Genomic DNA, 17,760 nt, shown 5'->3' with positions numbered 1-17,760 from the left:
GTGGAGAAATAACTTGAATATACTTTCCCACAATTTTAAATGTTTTCTAACATTCTGACTTCAATCAATCTAGCTCTTCATCACCATCTCAGTCCCATGATTTTCCATTATTCCATGTAATGATGTTCTATAACATGCTCATGAGTGTCATCTAACTGACAAATAATTGTATATAGTGGCACCTGTAGCAAGATACAAAATAGGTTATGTAGTGTCATGATTGATTCTGAAGTTATTTTCAAGCTAGCCATAGATAACAACATCCAACACAACAACCATTGTAATTATCAGACTTCCATCATACCAAGATTGAAAAAATTCCTTTCATTATTCATTCTACATTATCTTAGGATCACTATATGTCATGCTACGCACAAAACTACTTTCAGTGTGCTTATGTTAGACTTGTAAAATCCAATTGTGCAAACATCTGCATTTGTTCCTCAAGTAAGTAGACTTGCTGAAGTCAACGCCCTGATTGCTCATATCAGCATTCGGAATCAGAGCAGTGGGATGCCTACTACAGTCAGCTATCAAAACATTGAAAAAACCAAAATAATAGATAAGTCATCATGATCATTTAGCTTTGCAAATACCTACCTGCAATACGGAAATCTCATGACCTACTTGAAGACTGAAATTAAAACATCTACAGGATTAAAAGTGCATAATGCAATAATGATCAAGGAAGAAAATAGATAAGATACATATAGCACGGAGAATGTATAATAAAACAAGAAACCTAAGCTCTTTTATCAACCTATCCTTCTGCAGCTGTGATCTGAATCAGAAAATGAAAAAGAATAATGAACCATATTTTCACTAAATATTCATGCAAACACAAACCTGGGATCAAAGATTTGATTTTTAACACAGAGTGTCAGTTAAGAACTGGAAATATTTTGAGCACTATATCTGCAGTTTATGAAAAACATGGAGGAGGGGAAAAATGAAAAAAGATGTGATGATTACAGGAAAAATAGGAGGGAAAGAAAAAACCAAACAAGTGGTGGAAGAAAAAAAGGCACAAGAAAAAAATGTATAGGACCATGACTGGTTGTCTGGTTTCTGATATTACTATATTAAGATCCAGCAATGAAAATAAATGTAAAAAGCTAAATCAGAAAAAGAACAGAAGACAGAAATAACAGACAGAAGAGGGACAAAGTGCTATAGATCATATTAATCCTGGGACACGTGCCAGAGAATCATTTAAATACTAAGTAATATCTCATTTACTAAAGTTTTAGACTAAACACTTGAAAAGGATATGAATGTACCAAAATCTTAATAGCTATTTTTCTAAGAGGGTTGAAAGGAGTTAGCATGTACAGGGCAGAGGTGGCACTGAATCGGAATATTGCCTTCCCTTTATTCAATACTATAAAGGTCTGAAAAAGAAACAGAATGAAAAATAGCATTTAAAAGATAATCAAGTTACAAACAAGTTACAAGTTCAAACCCAGAATAATTTTAATTTCATCATTAATCATATTTGGTCAAACTCTTCTTCCATTTGCACTCCCCCATGATCACAATCCCCTTGTCCAGTTCACACACTGTAGAGTCCAGCCAAACCACTATAAATATAATTGCAATGGGAGTCATTAAAGCTTCAACATTCCCTGAATCAAATAACCAGTATTAATTATCACATCAAAGTACTAAGACAATAGTACTACAGTGATCTAAATTTCAAAAGTGCTCATGAAAATAAAGAAATTGAGTGTTCAATAACCAGTTTTTCAAAATAACACTAATGCACTGAATTTCTGTTGTACTCTTAACACATTGCTTCTCTTTTCAGCTATTTCTTGTGAGTTTCACACCTGCAATTCTATTTTTCTTATATCATGCTTTACTTTTACTAATACAGAATTCAATAGTTCATGTATTTTCAATGTCCACAGTTTCAGCAATAAGTCATGAGTACTACCAATGTTTAAAATAGTATTACTGGATTTAATATTTTTCTTAAGAGCTGGGAAATAAGAAGAATTTAACAATGACTAAGTTTTAAAATTAGATTTCCATGCATTTGTGGAAATTCCTATCTATTTCTGTCATCTCTGTTTTCTACACATGGGTGAAAGTTCATGCTCATTGAAGGTAAGTGGATCTAGCTAGCACTGTGGCAGCCCTAAAAAACCCAAGGGAACATAAGCCATGCAAACCTGGAGCAAAGCCAGTAGCCATGATATGCCTCAGCTGGAACCAGAGGGCAGAATTTGTAAAGATTATGTTCTACTTTCTGAGCAGGTGCGCTAAATACAGCAGCTGAAATCCTGAAAACACAATGCCTCCCCCTGACTGAAATAATAAATTTCAGCACTTCAAAACCAAATATGTTTGCTTTGCCAGATACTCATTGATTCTCAAGCCAAACTTTATTGTATGCCATATCCTTTATTCTAGAGGAGAAAGGATTGGTCTGTAAGGTATGCTTTGCTACCATTGCTTTTCAACTCTATTACTATTCTTCCAGGAGTTCAAGTAAATATGCCCTCAAATCAGAGTTTTCCATATGTTTTCTGTTCCCTTTAATCTGACAAAATACCTGATGAAGCATATCACTTGTGCAATGCTGACTCATCAAGACATATTAAAAAATTAAAATGGAGCTGACCTAAACAAGGATGTTCAAAGATATGCAAACACCAAGAAAAATAAAAAGAAAAATAATTACTGCAATGCATATATAGTTTGGCTATTTGGATATAGTCTTATATCCCCTACTAGAAACCACTATGCTCTTGAAAAAGATCAAGACAACAGCTGAGCATTTTTCAGTCAGGAATATGCAATTCAGCAGGATTTTACTTCATGTCCACAGTCAATTTCAGAATTGCTTTCCACTTTCCAAAGCATGATAATACATGCGCTAACTTTAGAATTCCCAGCACTGAATTTAGATTTTTACTACTGCAGAACTGGGAAAGAAAGAAGGAAAGGGATCAGCACTTTGACCCAAATTCCATTTGCCTTATATCCAGACTTCAACTGGGTAAATCACTTAAGTAAAGGGAGGAGAACACAGTATTTAATAGGAAACTTTGTTTTTAAATTTAACTCATGATTCTCCATGCCATGAATTGAGTGCTAGAAATTCTGCAATGGACATTTAAGGTATAATTGATGTTTTTAAAGCTGTTCTGCCATTTATCATGGGGTGCCTGTATTGCTATTGTTTCAACGTATTAGTGATGAGGCATAGCCCTAATTCCTGCAGAATATGTATATAATTTTTTTATTATTACTTAGTTCAACTCCTAGCAATTCCTGGGGGTTTCAGTCCTTCTCCTTTGAAGCAGTATTTTTGCTTTCACATTCTTTTGGCTTTTTTGGTTTGGCTTGTTGGGTTTTGTTTTGTTTTTTTAATTTGCTAGTTAATTTCCTTGGGAAAGAAAAGAAAGCACAAGAAAAAATTACGAAGACAGAAAAATAAATAAAATATCGGTAATTTCTTCTTTACTGGCAGCATAGTGAGGGTGCAATACATTTGATGCCAAAACCTGAGGGACTGGAATTCTGGAGGAAACCCAAGGCCATCTGGTCAAAAGTCTTAAGTTCAGCACTTTTATTCTTGGTCACAACAATTTTTGCTATAACTTTAAACAAAAATAAAATATGTGGTTGGTGGGGTTTTTTTTTAAAAAAATCTATAAAATAATTTCAAAATTACATAACATTCTGTCAACACTCCAAGAGGAATTCCTACCTCCTCCCTATTTATGTCCAACTTTTAAACACCTCCTCTTTTATAACAGTCATAGAATAATATAAAACTGGATATGAAAAATTTTTCACCCAGACTAAGTCAGATATATGATACCTCTGCAGAGTATAAAATGGAAGAGAATGATCTGCAGCATATCCTGAAAAATGCCTTATCTAGTCCCCTGTCCTTCCCAGCAACAAGAGAATGCAACCTAGGCTTTCCACGTGACAGTGGAGAAAGCTAGTGAGGTGTCTAGCTACCTTTGAGACGGGTTTCATAGTGAAGATCTGCTCCTTTCAGATCTGTAGTATGGCAATTAATAAAATAATAATTCTAAAGATAACTCCTCTGCTACTTCTTCAGTTCTCTTGTGTGTAAAATACTGAAGTTACAAGCTTTAGTAAAATGCCAAGTATAATAAAATAAACCTAAATGCATCTCTACCCACAGATCAGCTAGTAACTTTCATTACTAATTTCTGTTCTTACAATGGAGATTTCTGCCAATGAAATCAGTGGCTGGGGGGCATGTATTATATGTAAAAAATGGGTCCAAAATACTAGAAATACTGTATCTGTGAGAGGGTTCCTTGTATTTTAATCTTCTTAAAGTCTGGTAGAAATATACAACACACTCACTTTTTTATTGATATAATATGGGTCCAGGTCTTCCAAGGGCTCAGACACCATTCCTGGAGGTATGTCACCATAAATAAATGGCAGTGTCTTTCCTGCCTCCAAGTCGCTATTCGGCTTTGGGCCATCTTCATCATCATCATCTTTGCGTTCTTGTTTGGATTTTTTAGCTTTTTCTTCATTGACACGCTGCTCAATAGCTGCAAGTGATTCTCTTGTGAAATAGCGGAAGCTGTCAGGTCCTGGTGGTACCAGCACTGATTGTGCCATCTTTTCATCCTGCACCTCTTAATTACTGTTTAGCCTCTCTCATAAAAAAGTGCTAAAAATATAAAAAACAAAGAAAGAAATCAGAGCAACACAAATAGCTACAATATACCTTCACAGAATTTTCCGTAGGACATCTTCTTATTCAGTAATTATTATCCAAGAGGAGGCTGCAATGAAAAGGATTTTTTTGTTTTATTCAAGACAAACCATTTTCCTTTGCAAATGGTCTCAGAGCTGTCTTGAAGGCACCAATTCTTAAAACATTTAGTTTAAAATTTACGTAGTGCTTGTGATGATAATTGACAATTGTACAGACTGTATTAAAAAAAAGGTCACATACAGTACAGTAACATCTTGCCTTTATCAACGGTAATGTATCCGTTCCAGTGAATAAAGTAGGAGATCTTTTCCACCACATTCAGTGTGAGGAATCAACAGTTCTGAAATGTTTCTAGTTTGGTGTTGAGAAGTGAGATTCCAGACAATTCACCTCCTTATAGTCCTGAAAGCTGCACCTTGGATTAATCCTCCCTCTAGCTATAAGGGCCAGAAATGACTTCTAGAACCCACTACTGCCATGTAAGGCCAGAGGGATCAGTTGAAAGCAATGTGAGATGCTCCTTCTCTTCGGGTACAAATATGCTGTCTTTGCGGAGCTGCCAGCTCAGGAAACAAGATTCAGGTATAAGCACCTGCATTCAGATCTCCTGCCTGGCAACACATTGTGCACTGGAAGAATTGCTGAATTAAACAAAAATGCTGTTTAAATCATTACCTACTGCACTTAGATCATTTACATCTGAATCTATATACAGTTGTATACACAGGTTTTACACAATTTCAACAAGAAAGATCTCTTCTGAATGTGTCCAGACAGCTGAGTTAAAAAAAAAAAAAAAAAAAAAAGGTGGAAAATATTCCCAATATAAATACTTTGATCTGAAGTCGTAAATGGGATCTCAGACATAGCCTAAGAATTTTCTTCTCAAATAAGCACATTAAAAATTCAGCAAATGCAATAAAAAAGTAACAACTTCCGAGTAAGAAAATATACCCAGAAACAATTATCAAATTAAATGATACAATAGTTAAAATATAATCAGCATGATCCTATTTTACTGTCTGCTAAATACACATACTCCAGCACAGCTGCAACAAATGCATATTTCTGAGGCATGCTAAATAAACAGCAACACAATGCTTTCTCCTCCTTTCCCACCCTACGCACACAGTCATTTACGCCTACACAGACACCCACATGCGTCCCAACTCCTGCAGGTCTCCCTATGAACATGCTCTTCCATTGCGGGCAAATGCACCTGGTGCATTCAGCCATGGACGGTCTGCAACAAACTGCTGCTGGAAGCTGCATTGACTAGGTGCAGCAAAGGGTTAATTAGCAACCTGAAAGTAGTCCTGCAGTAGAATCCTGTTACATTTTATTGTTAACTAGAGGAGGGGGGGAAAAAAGGCATAATCCTGTTTTAATACTGCAGGAAACAATTAAAAATTCATTACCAGTGAAGAATCTTGCACTTATGTGGGCTTGGAATGGCACCAAGGAAGACTGCAGCTAAAATTCCATCATGTCTTTTCCTTTTTTTTTTTCCTAAATTCTCCTCTACAGACCACACCTAACTTCCTGCTGAAGGATCTTGGTTATTGAAGTCAAAACTGGCATTTCCTGTGAGAACCTACTAAATGCTGTAACTCTTACTGACACTAGATGGTACTAACATACATCCATAAATTCTTGTCGGTAAAGAATTTTTGCATGCTGAAACACTTACTTAAACTGAGACTCTGGGACTAAAATACACGATTTTATATAACCAGCCAGGTCTCAGGATTCTCAAAGATTCTTTTGAATATATAGCAGCTACTGCTGATGAGACCATAGCTGTTAAAACTGTGAAGGTCACACAGAAATAAAGTAGGAGGGACAGCAAAGTAAGAGAAATAGAAAAATGGAGGTTGCACAGGCAGTGTACACCAGAGCAGTTGCTGAGACTGGTTTATCAGCAGTCTGGGTTATTTAAAATTATATTTTGTATCAGTTTTCTATAATAAATTTATACAATATACCTGATGTGTATTCTTCCCAAATTTGGGAAAGCTAGCAATGAGCGAGAAGAATGGTGGTCTGGAGTGTTCACTGTAGTGGTGAATTCCTGTACAGAAGTCACCCATGGTAGCAGGGAGCAAGACTAGATGCTCAGGAGTGCTATAAGCCCCTCCTTTGTGGTGAATCAATAAGACATCCCCTTTGGGCACCACTGCACTCAAATGCCGTCCACCTTCCTTCCACTCTCCTGCTTTCTCCATATTTTCTATGCTTATTGATTTTCAGACTTTTTCTCCTGATGCACTAATGAAGCTTTTCAGCCTCCTTCCCCACCACTGGCATTCTGCTCTTCTCTCATGCATACCCAATCTCTTTCAAACTTTTCAAGCAACACATTCCAATCTATAGATTCAGCTGTTCAGGCAGTCCCTCTGCCATCTCCTTTCTTTCAGCTGTGAAGGGTACTAAAGAAGCTGCGGAGAGTAATAAAAAGCAAAGGGTCATTCCAAAGTGAAAAGGTTAGAGAAGGAAAGAACACAGTAGCTGAAGAAATGCCACTGTGGCTTTGAAAAAAAAGACAATGAAGAAAGGGACAAATATTGATAAATTGGTTCTTTGGTAATAGTGGTCAGAGAATGAACAGTTTGACTGCATCAAAACAGTGGTTTTGAAATTTTCAACAAAGAAGAAAAAATGTGTTGAATGAGAAATATAAACACGAAAAGCATTGATTTGGGTTTTAACCATTTAAACATTACATAGTATTTTTAAATAATTTTAAAAGCCTTTCTAGCAAAGTCTTTCTAGCAAAGTCTTTCTAGAAAAGTTGTTAGGTTTTTCTAATTTCACAAATGATTCAATGAGATCAATAGAAATTTTGCAAACAATTCTGTGTAACATCTTTTTTTGTTGGTGTTACATAGCTCTGGATGAAAACTTCTGACTGGGTCTAATTAGGACTGTGGTTTACTTGGAGCTGCTCTGCTGTCTCAAAGTAAGAAAATGATGAGACAGCACAGATTGACAGAAGTAAAGGAGCTTCTAACTACAAAAGTATTTTGATTATTTATACATGTGAATATGTATATACGTGTTTATGCAGCTGCTTATGAAAGTTACAGTAAACCAAGTACCTGAAAAACTGGGCTAATTCACACAATATGGAAAAGGAGCCTGATGCTGCTGTTAATAGTGTATTAAGTTAAAATATCTGATTATTTGTTTCTTATTGCATGGGTCTAAAATGATCTGAAATCCCAAATTGATTTCCAACAGTGCTTTACAATTCACATTCATAGTGTTAGAAAGGACAATGCAAAGTAAAGACAAAAAGGAAACAGCCAGTGGGACACTGTATCCCATTGCCTTAGATGCTTGGGTCTACAGTCTTACGAGGCTGTAAGCTGGAAAGAACAAATATTTTAGAGAGACAGAATAGACAGGAAATTCAATATGATCTTTGCAGTCTAAAAGAGAAATATATATACTTCTAAAGAGGAGATCACTGTAGTACATCTAGAGAAGCTAGTGATAATTCTTAAAATATACTCAAAATAATTAGAGGATACATAGCTATAGTAAATGTAGCAGATAAAATTAGAAGAGACAGGAGATCAAATAGTAAATTGCAATCAGAAACCAATCCAACATAACCTACTATTAAAAACTATTAATCAAACATGGTCACAATTTACCTAAAATATAAACATGTAAAGTTTTAAGAATAATAGGAATTTTTAAGAATTCTGGTAGCAGGTAACTTCTGACTGTTGTCTAGCATCTTACCTGTAGCCATGGGTACCATCAGTGGTATCTACCTTCCCACTATTATGGCACATCTGAAAGCCTGAAGTGGACTTTGTCTTTTAATTATTTGGCAAAACACTCATGGCCCATATAAAGGGTACAGTTGAAGAAGTGTGCAGTGTCATATGTAAGGAAACTCTACATGAGGGTGAATGATTTTTGACAGGACAGAGCTGAGAAAAACTTGTGAATCTTTTCCTGGCTGTCTACGAGCCCTTCATCTACAGGCATTCCTGATTAATAAAATCAGAAGGAAAACACATTACCAGCTTCTCCTCAGAAATCTGTAAGAATTAACTCTGTTTAATGTTAAAGCAGAGCACTAAAATGCACAAGTGGCAACTTGCTGTCATTCTGTGGTTCTGTGATCCTTTCACTCTCCAGCTGTGTGTTCCTGTACTGTATTAAATTGTCCGCAAGTGCATGACTTTTCATTTATGGCTCTGAATTTCATCTTGTTCCAGTAACACCAGTCATCAAGCTCATCTAGTTCTTTCTCTATAATAGCTTGCTCGTTCTTTGACAATGCCTCCCAACTTTGTGATAGGAGCAAATTACATTGGCATATCTCCCCTTTCTTTGCTGAAACAATTAATTACGTTTTAAATGAGATCTGTCCCAAAATTATAATTATGACGGGCAACTTGGACCCAAGTGTAGGTTACTGTGGTATTTGCTGTAGTTTGCAAAATACGTTAATACTACTCCAAAAACTTTAATCTTGAAAAAATCTGAAGTGTATGCTCTTAAAATTAATTAGTATTTTTTTAATTTAAAGAGCAAAACAGGTAGAAGAGAGAAAAAGGAGCTTTTTCTTCTCGTAAATATTATACATCTAGTCTTTTAAATAGTATACATTCAATCAAATATACTGACTCTAAAGAAGTATGTATCACCTCCTCTCCCCATGCCACTTAAAACACTTACTGTACTACTAAATTATTCATGGTGATTTAGATGACTGAAAAACATGTTTGCTATCTTTGCAGATGACATGAAACAGGGAGGGCTACAGGTAAACAGAAGGGCAGTATTAGAACTTAAAATGTCCTGACAAATAACAAATGGTCTCAAAAAATAATGGAATCCAAGAAATACAAATCCTACAGTCCTACATTTTATATTGAGGCAAGAATAAGTAACTGAAAAAATTACAGGATGAGGCAAAAAACCCCACTAATAGCTCTGCAGGAAAAGATCTAGAGCATTTGCTACATCACAGACCAAGTGAGTGAAAACTGTCAGTCTTGCAAAAAGCCAAAAAGTACTTGGATTTATAAACTTGTGGAATGATCTTCCACTCCTCTAGCTGAAGCAGTGCATCGAACTTGAGTACTACATTTCAAAAAATATGGGGACCACGTGGAAAGAATTCAGACCACAGCAATATAAACATAACTTGGGAGAAAACAGCCAAGGAATTGTGGGATTTGAGTGCTTTCTGTCTTAATTTTACACTGAAATGACTGATGGAAGACATGTCTAGAAAGCTTCTCCAAGGAAGAGGAGGAATCTGTTTTTGTTTATCTGGCATGTACGCAAACAGGTTGTGGGTTAAACTGCAGCAAGAGGGATTTTTAGGAAAACCTCTTACCAGTGAAAATAGAGAATGAATAGAGTAGATACACTGCAATCATTCGAGGGCTTTAAGAAAGCCTAGGCCTTGTAAAAAGAAAGATCAGTGATGAGTAGCAAAACTAATCAGGATGAAAATCAAGAAACTTGTAACAGACCCTCACCGTTTTAGGGCCTTAACAAGTCTAAGTTTCTCATTGTTTTGTTCTGCTCCATCTGTTATGTTTCTCCCCAGGCCTCTATGGAGCAAGAGCTTATTGTTTATATACCAGAGAAGCATAAAAGAAAGGGGGTTGGATTCCAGCCACTGCTGGGTGAGAAAGTTCTTGAAGACTCACTGGGGTGCAGGACAGAAGAAAGTGACATCATATGCAGGAAAGTCCCAAGGGACAAGAGTGCCTAAGGAAGCACTGGTGTGGAACAGGAGAGATCTGCCCCCCAGTTTCTCTTTACTCATCTCTCTCCTCCCAGTATTTTCCTTTTCCCCTATCCTGACAAAAAGAAATTAAAACAACCAAGTTTAGAGAAGCTATTTTGTAGTCCATTCTCTTACACCTCACATCACTGCTATTCCTACACACGGGTAAAATACATGCTGGAAAAAGCCCTGTTTGTGTCAAAGCACAATAGCCCTCCTGGATGTGTTGGCACTTCATGGCACTGCATGAAAGATTGTATAACATGCGATTGCCCTGTCCTAAGGTAGAAAGTTTACAGCTGGTGTAGTATCTCTGCTAAGATTTATGGTCTCACTGCTCCACTGCTGAAATTAGTAGACAGCACATAAAAACCAGTTTTCTCACACTTGAGTTTTGTGTGTTTCATACTACTCTGCATTGTACATTCAGTAGTCAGAGCTCTGACAGAGGGCTCTTCATCCAGTATCTATGTCCTGAAAGATCTGAGCAGTAGGTGTTTCTATACAACAATTTTTTCCAAATGGCTCTTAGAAGAGCTCTATAAAAATGCAGCTTCCTACACATTTTCTAACATTTTAAATGGATGTATAACTAGCAAGTCACCCTTGAAAATGCAGTTTCTGAAAACCTTAAGCCAATATGTGATGGTGCTGTCAGAAGGGACAGCCCCATTCTCCACCACTCTTATCCTGGTCATTTCCCGCTATGCTGGCTTGAGCACTTCTGCAACAGTTCACTGGTCTGCCTGAAAAGTACAAATAAGTGGCTGGATTTCAGATAGATGAAAGAGCTGATTCATCACACTACAAAAAATTAAGAGGCTTAATATGTCCCTTACTTTTAGAGCAAAGGTTAGCTGACTACTTGCAGTGTCTTCCAAATTTTAGTGCTTCTCCCAGATGCAAAGCTCAATAAGGCCTAAGGCACCAGAGTATGAATAAACAGATCTTTGGTGGCTGGAATGCTGGGCTGAAAAAGGCTCTAACAATTGTGCGGTCAACATCCAGTACCTGGTGTGGAACTCAGCATAGGTACGATGAGAAAGCAAAAAACGGTTATTAAAATGCCCAAACACTAGCATATCTGGGGATCAAACTGAGCTAGCATTCAGTTTCAGCAGCCTCAGGACTGTTCTTCCAAGATCAGGAGGTGACCAGGATCACACTGTGCCTTTCAACATCAACATCATGACAGCATTTTATGCAAAATGTGTGGCAAGGATCATTGAACATGAAAACAGACATACAGAGATGTCTGTTGGGAAAGTCTGGGGGATCCTTCAGATAAATTTTATCACTCTCTTTAGAACTTATTTCAGGGTACTGCCCACACGGCTATGGCAAGATGTACTCCAAGGAAGCATGAAAAATACATTGGTAAAAATCAGTTGATCGCTATATTTACTTATTGTTATCCAGTAACTGACAATGACTTGCATTTGGTTATAGTTGCATTCTCTGTTTTCCTCTTTCATCAGAAATGGTGTTTGAACAATTGCTGATTTTCAATCAAATGCCATCGAGTGAACAAAAAGGCTGTTGTTTCCAATGACAGGCCCTTAAGTTCTTCTTTCTAGCAGGAGACAATTTGTTTTTTCTCACTTTATGAAAGTACCATTCTTGACTTTTTTTGTATACAGTGAAATGAGCTTTCTGCCAGACTCTGATGAGCTCCTCCTGTTCTCCATGACCAGAGGGAAAAACAAAGGGTAATTCACACCTGAGCAAGATTCAAAACAACAGTTCAAGTTTCCCTTTACAAAATGAGAAATATACTGTCTACAAAGCAAACAGCAATGTGAGAGACAAAGTAATATGAGAAGAGCATTCACTAAATCCCTAATGAAGCTGGTTAAGTGATTAAGGCCTTTCAGCCATCTAGGTGAGGTGGGGTTTTCATCAAATCAATCTTTGCCCTAATATTCGTTGTAAGAAATGTATCCCCACAAGTACATTCCTGTATAAGTGAGTGTCAGGCTCAGATGTACCCATTTTTAGTGTGTTTGTGTGGGGAGAGTGACTATACAATTCAAAGATGCAATGATAACAGAAGTGCCATATGTATGGGATGAGCTAGATATTTCCAGATGTCTGAATAGGAGAATGTGCTGACTACTTATGCTGTTAATAAAACATGCTGTGATTTCTTTCCTGACAAACCAGAACCCTCAGTTTAACATTCCCAGTATGGGCATTTTATAAAGATGCTTAGAATGAAATCTCCGTTAATCTTAACCACAGCATAGCTACAGCAAATTCAATCATATATAATTTATATCCTTTTGGATTAAAGACACCAGGTATATAGATGTTAATGTCCCCCTAACAACTGCCTAGCAATTTCAGATGAAGAACATAAATCATGATTCTGACCCTACTGACAAGTGATTGTAGAAAACACTGTACATTTCCACTTTTATAGGCTCTTACCGTCCTCTACTGCAAACACAACCTATGAACAAAAGTGCTTTTTTTTTTTTTTTTTCACTTATCGCTTATGTAAGACCAGGTCGGGCTCTGACAGCAAAAGCGAGCCTAAACTCCCTTCAAGTCAAGGACAAAGGGTCAAGGACCCCTCCACCTTAGTGAACTACCACGTTTCCCCTCCAACCCCAAACCAGTTCCACAGGCTCCTTTTAACCTCGCAGAGCCAGCAAGCAGCCAGCATGGGGGCTGCGGAAAGCGGAAAGCCGAGGGGGAAGGCAAGGCGTAACACCGGCTGCGGTGCCGAGCCGATCTCACCCGCGGTGCCACCTCCCCCGCCCGCCTCAGGTGGGGCACGGGACTCCCGCCCCGGGCCTCGACACCTCCCCTTGCCGCACCGGTGCAGTAAGGCGAGACGGGTAGCCCGATGTCGCTCGAAGAGACAACACCGAGTGAAAAGCCGGGAGGGGAGACGGACGGGGAGCTGCTGCGTTGTGAAGCGACACAGCTCCGCAATGGCGGCGGAGTCCGCCGGCACGGAGCAGCGCCGAGAGGAGCTGGGGTGGTGGTGGTGGTGGTGGGAGGTTACCTAGCAACCGGCCCGGCGGCTGCGGCACCCGCGCTGCGGCCTGGCAGACAGCGCGGCGCGGCACGGCGCAGGGGAGCGCAGGAGACTCCCTGCGAAAACCTGCCTCTTGCAGATCGCTTTTTCCAGAAGGAAAAAAGCTTCCCCTGCCTGCTTCAGCAGGACCTGGTCAAACGGGAAGAGCAGGAGTGACGGGAAAGAGCGGACATCTAGCGTAGGGTAGATAGCAGCGGGGTTACAGACAGGCGGCATTGGGAGGGGGGCGTGCTGTGAAGAAGGGGAGCTTCAGTCCGCGGGGATGAGATGAATCCGCCTTTCAGTCACCAGCGCGGAACAGCTGAGGCCCTGCGCCAGCCCCAACTGAGGCCCCCCTGCCTCTGGAGCTGAGCAGGGATAGTGCCGCATCCAAGCTTTACACCAAGGCTGGAAGGAACCAGCGACCGTCATTCTTCCCTTCTGTTGCATTTGTTTACTGTCTGTGTGGGATACAGATAGTCATGCTGCTTACTGGGTGCAGGCAGCCAATTCCCCTTCTTCATGTGGGGGTTCTCCTCGTTTGGTTTTTTTATTGTTGGTTTGTTGGGGGGGGGGGGTTAATAGGAAATGGTGCCACTAAAACCATAGAAACAGACATGGGGAGTGGGAGCAGTTTTTACATTATCTCCACTATTAAAAGATGCAGCCCTTATTTCAAGCTGTAGGTATGTTTTTAAGAAGAAATAGCCTCCTCCATCATACACCAAATAAACCAAGGTTTGATATATGGGAGAGAGCATTAAGAGGTATGTATTTAATTTATAACTCTGCAAAATAAAGAGAATCTGAATCTAAATGGAGTAGTCTCTAAAGAGGCCTGCAATTGCAAAGATGGTTTATTAGTGACAAATACAACTGCTGCTTGAGGAACTTATTTCTAAAACCAAAACCAATAGACGCAGGAAACGTGAGGACCACCTGACATGGGGGAACAAACATCTCCATGGATAACGTACAAGAATTTTCCCTCTGGGAACTGCACTGTTGCTGACAGGCTCCTTTGCAGCTGTCCAGCACCAGGTGCTGAGGGGATCTTGCAGGAGTTAATGCAGCTTGAAAGAAGCATTAACCCCCTGGATACCCATCAGCCTCCAAGGGCAGGATGCCACAGACTCTGTTTCCTGATCAGCACTACTCATGCCCCTACCTTACTGTCCTACTATGTAGCTGCATCTGGAAACATATCGAGGTCTCCAAAACAGATAGAAATAGCAAATAGGCAATTAACAAGCATAACTCCCTTCCCCATGCATGGTCTCCACCAGATTCCCTTTGCCACTGGAATGGAAGAGTTGGCTTTTTTTCAGGAAATTGCCACTGCAGTAAAGCCAAAAGCAAAGTGATTTCAGTGATTCTGGAAATTAAGTCATGGATGAGGTGCTATATCTGCTTTTAAGTATCTTCTAGCCTTATGATGGTTTATGTGTTAGCAGTTGTTAGTATATCCTTAGGGATAGAGTGCAGATGGGTCCAAGCCAGCTACTAGTTACAAGTTGTCATGTTTTGTGATAATTACAGATGGGGCTGGCAGTACTGTTTATTACTGAGATGCCTGACCTGTCCTCTTTTCCTTTTATTTCTACCCCTGCCTCCTTCCCTTACCTTGCTTGATTATGCCAAACTTTTAAGTGCCACGGCTAAAATTTTCCAATTTTGCCTCAGGCTGATTTTTGCAGGGAAGCTTCAGCTCAAATGATACAACCATTTCCAAGAAAAAATGATGCATATGTATTTGTCTTTAAAATTTTATAACTGCCATTTTTCCAAACATGAAGTCTTGCAGAACATTTTTGCAGAACAGCATTCAGAATTTTGGACTTTTTTGTTGGAGTGGTGTCTATGATTCTTGCCTAGACTTGAAAAATTTTGAATGGTCAGTTTTCACATATTCAGAAGAACACCCCAGAGGTTTAAAGATGTGAATTCCAGAGATAATGCTTTTCCTGTTAATGTTTCAGTGTCCAGCTGACGGCATTTTCCTGCAGCTGAAGTCTGTGTCTTTGTGGACTGCTGACCTAAAAGTGGGAATGATTTTGTCTTTGTGTTGTTAATGATCCTATACATTGGTTTAAAAAAAAACCCCAAACCTACAGAGGAAAATACAGAAGGAAAAGGGGGGAGGTAGGGAGAAAGGGAGACATATCTGGGATTGAAGAAAAAACCTCCAGGGAAATTGTATGTGAAAGAACTGTCTGCTTGTATAAAGAGAATGACTCAAAGTTAGATGTAGTAGTGCTGGAGGCTGTTTGGAGAGACACTAAAAGCTCAAAGAAAGACTTGTAGATTATTATGACCAAGAAAATCACCTAGGTTGATCAGTTTGACCACATAGGAGACTACGCTGGGAAAAAGTGAAGGAAAACGGAAGAGAGGTAGGAGGGAGCCAGTGTAATGGCAGAAGCTGAAACAGGACAAAGCAAAAAAGCTTGGACTTAATGGGCAAGAGAGGAATAAAAAGCTGAGATAACTGGACTGGAATTAATTAGAAGGATGGACAATAAAATGTGAAAATGAGTTTAAAGATGACAAGTTCAAGGTCTGACGTATATGTAAACACACCTTCAATAACTCCTGATCGTTCCTATGAGTATCATCAGTATGATCACCCTAAAATTGTGCACAAACACTCCAATAAAAAAACACCTATTACTGCAGGAAGGGGGACTCGAATGACAGCATATGGTAAATTGAGATCTGCCTGCCTTTTGGTCCATTTGTCAGTAGATACTATAATCCAGCATGGGTTGCCCAGGGAAGCTGTGAATACTCCATCCCTGGTGTTCAAGGCCAGGTTGGTCAGAGCTTTGGGTGACGTGGTTTAGTGTGAGGTGTCCCTGCCCATGGCAGGGGGGTTGGAACTAGATGATCTTAAGGTCCTTTCCAACCCTAACTATTCTATGATTCTGTGATTCACTGCCTTCTGTAGTACACAATATAAGTGAGCTCTTAAAAGCAGTGGGATTTGTTTTGGAGGGGACTTCCTTTACATTGGTGCTGCACATGGATTGGGAGAAGTGACTAGTGGGAAGAGGAAAAAGGAAAATAACTACATGGGCAAAACATACTGTCCTTTGTGTAAGGACAGAATTCTGTTTTGGAGAACTGGATGTCACCTCTGCCTGTATCATGAGCAGGATTCACCTTCCCTGGCATCAGATGTCTGTATCTGTATGTACCTGTAGGCATCTACATCTAAGCTAGTGTGATCTCCTTTCATACTCACTGGAGAAAAATGGGTCCATTAAAAGTCAATTCTTCTGACCTATTTTAGGTACCTAGCTTAAGATGAGGCAAGTTGTGCCCTCAAAGTGCCTGTTTCTCTCCACTGACAATAAAGGGAGAGAGATGACTCCTACTCAGTACTCCAATATGATGGCAGGCAATTCACTCAATTCAGTTGCTCAATTCACTGAAATTTGTAGGTGGCTACAAATCGTATGTCTGATTTCTAGTATGTAAAGACAGTCTCAATTCAGTGTCCCACAACTGACTGCTCAACTCTGCCACTGACTAACATATTTTTAATGCAGTTTTTTAAATGTAAACTATTTAATGGAACCCTGTACTTCCAAAAATATTAAATATCAGGCACTTATTCTGCACCTATTAACATTATTCTCATTCTACATTTTGAGAAACAGAACCATGTATACTTTTGGAAACAGAATGACATAGTAAAATATATGTAGTTTGCATACTGATACACATTAACAGAGGCAGGGTGAGAAGTGAATATTCCTGTTGTAGTACTTAGCATATATCTTAGTTACTGTAATTTTAATAGTTATGTCTGGAGTTTTGCCAACTGTCGAAAACTTCACACTACAGGTATCTCTGTAATTGAGTAAATATATCTTTTAAATGAAGATGTCACACAGTGAGGCTCATAAGGCTGGTTGTATATTCAAAGTTTGGCAACCAAAAAGGAAATATTAAACCAAACAGCATAAAATTAAATTCCATGATGAATAATATGGTTGGTGATGTGCAGAACACAGCTGAGTGGTTATATAGCATTTTTCAGACCATTATACAGGAACCATCAGAAAACAAGTGCTACAGCTTCAACCCCCCAGCCTCCCATGCAGAGGAAGACACAAAGATCACCGCTACTCCCTGGTGACATGACCAGCATGTTTGTTTCTCTGGGTAATGAAAAGCTCAGTCAGATATATGACATTAGGAAGCATTAAACAACTCTCTATTAAATTCAGAAGATTTTTTTTT

General features: G+C 38.9%; 2 protein-coding genes across 11 annotated transcripts in view; one reads left to right on the top strand and one right to left on the bottom strand.

Moving 5' to 3' along the window:
- Positions 1 to 4,631, bottom strand: part of LOC308222926 (sodium channel protein type 2 subunit alpha) — a gene marked incomplete at both ends in the record, with an annotated part of 58,793 nt that extends 54,162 nt beyond the window's left edge. For 8 of the 9 annotated variants that reach the window (XM_080621456.1, XM_080621458.1, XM_080621463.1 and 5 more), the window contains 2 exons: positions 1,240 to 1,391; positions 4,357 to 4,623. In XM_080621456.1, coding sequence (XP_080477582.1) covers positions 1,240 to 1,391; positions 4,357 to 4,623 — 419 coding nt within the window. Of the gene's footprint in view, positions 1 to 1,239; positions 1,392 to 4,356 lie in introns of all 9 variants that reach the window. The other variant, XM_080621464.1, reaches the window with a different exon arrangement.
- Positions 1 to 17,760, top strand: part of LOC308222547 (sodium channel protein type 2 subunit alpha) — a gene marked incomplete at both ends in the record, with an annotated part of 422,596 nt that overhangs the window by 312,694 nt on the left and 92,142 nt on the right. The window lies entirely within an intron of this gene.

Source organism: Psittacula echo, assembly GCF_963264785.1.
Source record: "Psittacula echo genome assembly, chromosome: 6".
NCBI lineage: Eukaryota > Metazoa > Chordata > Aves > Psittaciformes > Psittacidae > Psittacula > Psittacula echo.
This window is presented reverse-complemented; position numbering and strand designations above follow the sequence as displayed.